This window comes from Girardinichthys multiradiatus, chromosome 1 (genome assembly GCF_021462225.1).
Source record: "Girardinichthys multiradiatus isolate DD_20200921_A chromosome 1, DD_fGirMul_XY1, whole genome shotgun sequence".
Classification (NCBI taxonomy): Eukaryota; Metazoa; Chordata; class Actinopteri; order Cyprinodontiformes; family Goodeidae; genus Girardinichthys; species Girardinichthys multiradiatus.
The window spans coordinates 34630414-34635502 of NC_061794.1; the positions used below are offsets into that span (position 1 = coordinate 34630414).

Consider the following 5089-nt stretch of genomic DNA (forward strand, 5'->3'; position numbering starts at 1 on the left):
GATGTAATCTCTCTCTGGAAGCCATATTTGGACCTCTGCAGTTGCAGTTCCAACACTCCCATCCCTGATGCTGCCATTGAGGAAAATCCCAACACCTAGCTATTATTTGGCCAGTTAGGACACCTCAGACTGGCTGGTAGTCTCTATCCTGGCACCAGCCTCTAAGTGTTTTGCTGGGTTCCTCACTTGGACTTCAAACCAAATTGTAAACAGTTCTGAAAACAATCTTATTAAAAAAGTATGATGGTAAAACAAAAGAAAAACAAAAAAAAACTGCTGGATTTTAAAGAGGATATGGTGAACAAATAAAAATAGTTGAACTGTTAACATAAATAGCATTTTCTGAGTCTCTCTGAGTTATTTTAGCTGACTTTAATGTGATGATGAAGACCTTTTCAACAGTCTGAGTCAGAATGGGCCTCTGTATAGGCAGGTGTATTTATCAGCTTTCTGAGCATCTATATTGCTATATAACACAGAATCTAAAACTTTAAATACTGTTAAGAAACTTTAGTCAGTTAAACAGATGGTCAGACAAATAGTTACAAGGTTTTATTCTCTGAAATAAAAAAACACACAAGTGAAAGGAAGACAAATGAATACAGATTCTTCAAAATAATATAATATAAATAAAACAATAATATAAATAAATGTATCTCTTCACAATGTAGGATAAGAAGGCTGTAGTCTAAATAAAAAAGCACACATTCAACTGTACGCTCATTTGGTTTAGTCAAACAATACTGGAAGAGAATGACATCAGTGAGGACTAAAACAACACCTTCCCTCGCTGGAAGATAAAAGCTTCTACAGAAATTTGGATCAGACCTTAACAACCTGCTACATATATGTTACAAGCTACATCTATTTTATTTACTCATGTTCCAACATCAACATTTTTCCATTTGAGTGTTTACCGCCTCACTCCAGTGTCAGGTAATAAAATATTTTACTATGTGCACTGTCTAAAATAGTCATGCATCTGATGTGCTTGGTCAAACTTTAAGGCTTTTTAAATAGAAAACTAGAATCATGACATCATATTTCTATGGCAGGAAAAATGTAGGTATCTTCATAAAGCAAGATCAGAGTCCTCTTAGGGTTATACAAGTCCCTTTCATTGCTAAGTAAATACTCCTCCTAATATTCCTCTTGTTAAATCACAGATGTTCACAAGTCATTTTTTCTAAGTCCGAGTCAAGTCATAAGTCTCTAGAGACTCATGTTAACATTCTCACATGGAGTGCATGCAGTCTAGTTAGGTTATGAATATAAATCATAATCCTGAGCCCTAATTTAACTTATCTGCATTTAGCATTCAGAATGTTCAGTTCAACATTTAAAATAACTGCTATGAAATGCTGTGAATTCATGTAGAAAATAATTAACGTGAAATACTTTGCCCCAGTAAAAATTCATTCATGCTCATTGAGAAATTAGGTTCAAAAGATTAACACCAGTTAATGTTGAATTTTTAATCAGTCAGTAACGACGTGTTTTTAATTTGAAGAACAGGACATGTTTTTGTAATGCTGCTACCTTGTTATATTTGAGGTAAGTTCACTATGTTCGCAAACAAACCAAAGTCATTTAATTCAAAACTCTAATTGAGAATAATTTGTGTGGTCATTATTATGATGCTACAATAAACCTGAACTGGTTACTATAAGCCATTAATAGCCCACGATTTGCATCCCTGATTAATCAATTGCAACCATTAACAGGAAAACATGTGCCCCTCCGTCACAGCTACGCTTGTGGCTTACTTACAGTAAATGCTTTGAAGGGCAACATAATTAATCATTTACTAAAATGCTTTACACTTACTGGTTAACTTTTAACTTGAGTACGAGTGCAAGTATAAGTCAAATCTGGAGTCTTGTTTATGGGACTTGGTGCCTAAAGGTCTATACATACTCTTCAAAAACTGACAAATTTGTTCTCTCTCCTGGGGTTCTGAGGAAAGAATGATATCATTTTTTCATCACAACCCCAGTTTGTGAGTTTTCACAGCTTTTTCTCAACACATCATCTGGAAAGAAACTTTTTCCGCATGTAGTGTCCAGCAACTATTTTTGATCCGTCAGAAATTTGAGCTGGTTGTGGTTCATGTGGAACCACAACCAGGTGGAACGTTGTCACTTTGTCAACATTTATGCAATCACTCCTATCACTAGGAGTTCTGCACTTGTTTTAAAATTTGGAATGTTCTGATTAGGTCAAACTTTGTTTGTATTCTAATTCCTTTGAGTAAACTGAGAAATCTTTCCATGCAAAAAATGTACAGGTCTTAAGTCACAGATGTAAGACTTCATTTCTGTATTAAATTTGACAAAGAAATCCCATTTTTATGCAGCTCTGATGCATTTGCATTGAGTGCTTTACATTCTTTTTAGCATGCACTGCTACATGCAATCAAAATAGCAGAGTACATAACAAATGTCTATATAATAACAAGGAATAAATACATTCTTGCATTATAAATAAAATCAGTTTCAATAGCTACAAGAGAAAGTTTATTCAATAAACAGAATTCTGTCATGCGCAAAAAGAATCGAACAAATAAATGAAGTTTGCAGTGTGTGCAGACTCTTTCCCCTTACATTAACACCTTTTACATCGAGTTTCTCCTTAAACTAGGAAACTCCTGAAAGCTGTGCTCAGGTGAGAGTGTGCTTCCAGGGGAAGAGAGTCCAGTATTGTCTCTGGATCTTGACGAGCAGCGCTCGATCGTATAGGAGACTGAGTTGTAGTAAACTGAGTTAATGTGGCCTCCATGGTGTTTGCTGCAGTTCGCCATAGGGCTGTCACAAATCTCTGAGCGGTAACACATGCAGGAGGAACAGAGAGAGCTGAAGCTTGTCTGCTCCCTCCGTCTTCCTGTCTTAATCTGAAAATGCAGCCTGTGCCTGCAGGGACTTTCTTGTCTCGCTGCATCCTCAGCTGGAGAAGGGATGAGGTTGGTGCGACTGGTTCCCTCCTGCATTGGGAGGAAAAGTGTGCTGTGGCTGCGGCTGTGCACCATGGTGTCCCTGTTCCTCTCCCTGCGGCTGTCTCTACTCTGTTCGCCTTCAACACGGAGGCTGGTGGGCCCTTCTAAAAGACCCTTGTCCCTCTTCAATGAAGCTCTCTCCTGAGCATCTCGTCTCTCATCCTCTGTGTTCATGGTGAGGAAACGCAGAACCACCAAATTAAGAAAAGCCCCAATGACAGTCAGACCCACCAGAATGTACACGAAGCTGAAAGCAACATAAGGTGTTTTCTCCTGGAGATCCTCTTTTTTCTGCAGGGCCACAAAGTCCCCAAAGCCAATAGTTGTGAGAGTGATGAAGCAGTAGTAGTAAGCATGGAAAAAACTCCATCCCTCAAAGTGGGAAAAGGCTACAGCCCCCACACATAGAGTTCCAATGCAGGACAGGAAGCCCACAAGGACCATGTTCTCCATGGACACCTCAGTGCATCTAAAACCCAGGCACTGCTTCATTTTATGGAGGAGGTAGCGGACAAATGTGTTCATTCTCTCTCCCAGGCTCTGGAACATCACAAGAGTGAGAGGAATGCCAAGAACAGCGTAGAACATGCAGAAGACCTTTCCTGCATCTGTGCCTGGTGCAGCATGTCCATACCCTTGTTGCAGAAAGGTTTGGGGGTGAGCAGAAGAAGGCATTGAAGCATATTGTAGCAACACTTAAGTGGTAAAACATGAAATAAATGTTTATTTTCAGTGAAAAATATATTTTTTTAAATGCTGCTACACTAAAGTGAAACATCGTTACAAGAAAGCTGTGGCTCAACTTACCAATTGTTGTAATGACCGTAATGGCAAAATAAAAGGAACCAGCAAATTTCCACTGCCTCCCGGCGCGATGGGGCTCCGCTTGCAGCACCACTCGCTCGATTTCGCGGTAATCGTCCTCAGAGAAGCGGTACTTCCTCTTCATTTCGCTGCGCTTCTGCTCCAAGATGCGCCTGCGGGAGTTCTCCGACTCGGACTCCAGCGCGTCAAACACCGCGGCGCCGACCAGCAGGTAGGAGAACATGCAGAGGATGAGCGAGAGGGTCCGGACGTTTTGCTTCTTCATCCTCAGAGTCGACATTGGGAGTCCGGAGGATAAAAGAGAGGTAGGAGGCTGCAGTCACAGGTGGTGCGGCTTTTCAGCGTACAGACACCACATTGGTGCTGCAGCTTGTTGCGTTGAAACAAAGGTAGCGGGGGCGGGCAGCACAAAATAAAGCCGGAAATTGTGGTTTTAAAGGTTTTCAGTAAACGTAGAAAAATGCCTATGTAGCCTACCTGCTCTTGATCTGGCCATCTGTTTAAACAAGTGGCCCCGCATTACTTCATCGCATGCGCAAAGCAACCTCCAGTAAAAGGCTGTGCCGAATGTTCTGTACAGTAGGTGTGTGTTTGGAGAGGGTTCAGCACCACGAACAGCAACCCGCGGATTTCAGTCAATTGGAGGCTTGGGAAGGATGGAGTGAAACAATTTACCATTATTAATATTAGTATGATCTTTATTATGATCACTGCAAAGATAAGCAAGTGGATGGATTAACTGTCTGTCAACACTTGTTTTAGATTAAAGGTCACATTTAAATAATAGTTTATTATTACCTATCATTGAATTATGTTACTCCATACAGATGCTGAAACAAAAGGTTAAACCAGTTTAAAGCCAAATAGAAATGATTTTATGAAGCCCAATACTGTGCAGATTTAAAGGCTTTTGAAGCTTAAAAATAATAGGCTTTTGATTTGTGACAAATAAAGTTACATTTAAAGATATTACTGTAATTTTTAAATATGAAATTGTTACACTGATATTCAGATAGAGATTAAACACAAGGGAGCAAATAAAAACAACATCTGCATTGTCTTATACTAATCATTTAAGCACATGGATAAAAATGTGAACAAAAATAGCATTGGAAACATCAGGTTTCTTAAAACAGATTAGAAAAATATGCTGATTTCCTTGCATATTAAAGAGCTGGCACAACATGTGTTAGTGAACAAACAGGTTGGCAAGATGCCCCTTTACTGTAGGTGATGCTGGTTGCCATGGTGACTCTACTTGTATCCGAGGCA

General features: G+C 39.6%; 1 protein-coding gene across 2 annotated transcripts; it reads right to left on the reverse strand.

Annotated features, from left to right (window-relative positions):
* Positions 1 to 342: 342 nt before the first annotated feature.
* On the reverse strand, positions 343 to 4677 carry kcnk15 (potassium channel, subfamily K, member 15). Of its 2 annotated transcripts, none has more exons than XM_047385366.1 (2): positions 3800 to 4677; positions 343 to 3687 (listed from the first exon to the last, which is right to left on the reverse strand). In XM_047385366.1, exons 1-2 carry the CDS (start codon positions 4095 to 4097, stop codon positions 2615 to 2617), a joined length of 1371 nt encoding a protein of 456 aa, XP_047241322.1. In that variant the 5' UTR covers positions 4098 to 4677; the 3' UTR covers positions 343 to 2614. The 2 variants fall into 2 exon arrangements, with proteins under 2 accessions (XP_047241322.1, XP_047241386.1); XM_047385430.1 differs by having other exon boundaries at positions 345 to 3627; positions 3800 to 4675.
* Positions 4678 to 5089: the final 412 nt, after the last annotated feature.

Excerpts from the sequence above, each read along its gene's own strand:
- kcnk15 (XM_047385366.1), bottom strand. The coding sequence starts at position 4,097 with ATGTCGACTCTGAGGATGAAGAAGCAAAACGTCCGGACCCTCTCGCTC. Across the intron at positions 3,688-3,799 it reads TACGGTCATTACAACAATTG|TGTTGCTACAATATGCTTCA; the intron begins GTAAGTTGAGCC and ends TTACCACTTAAG.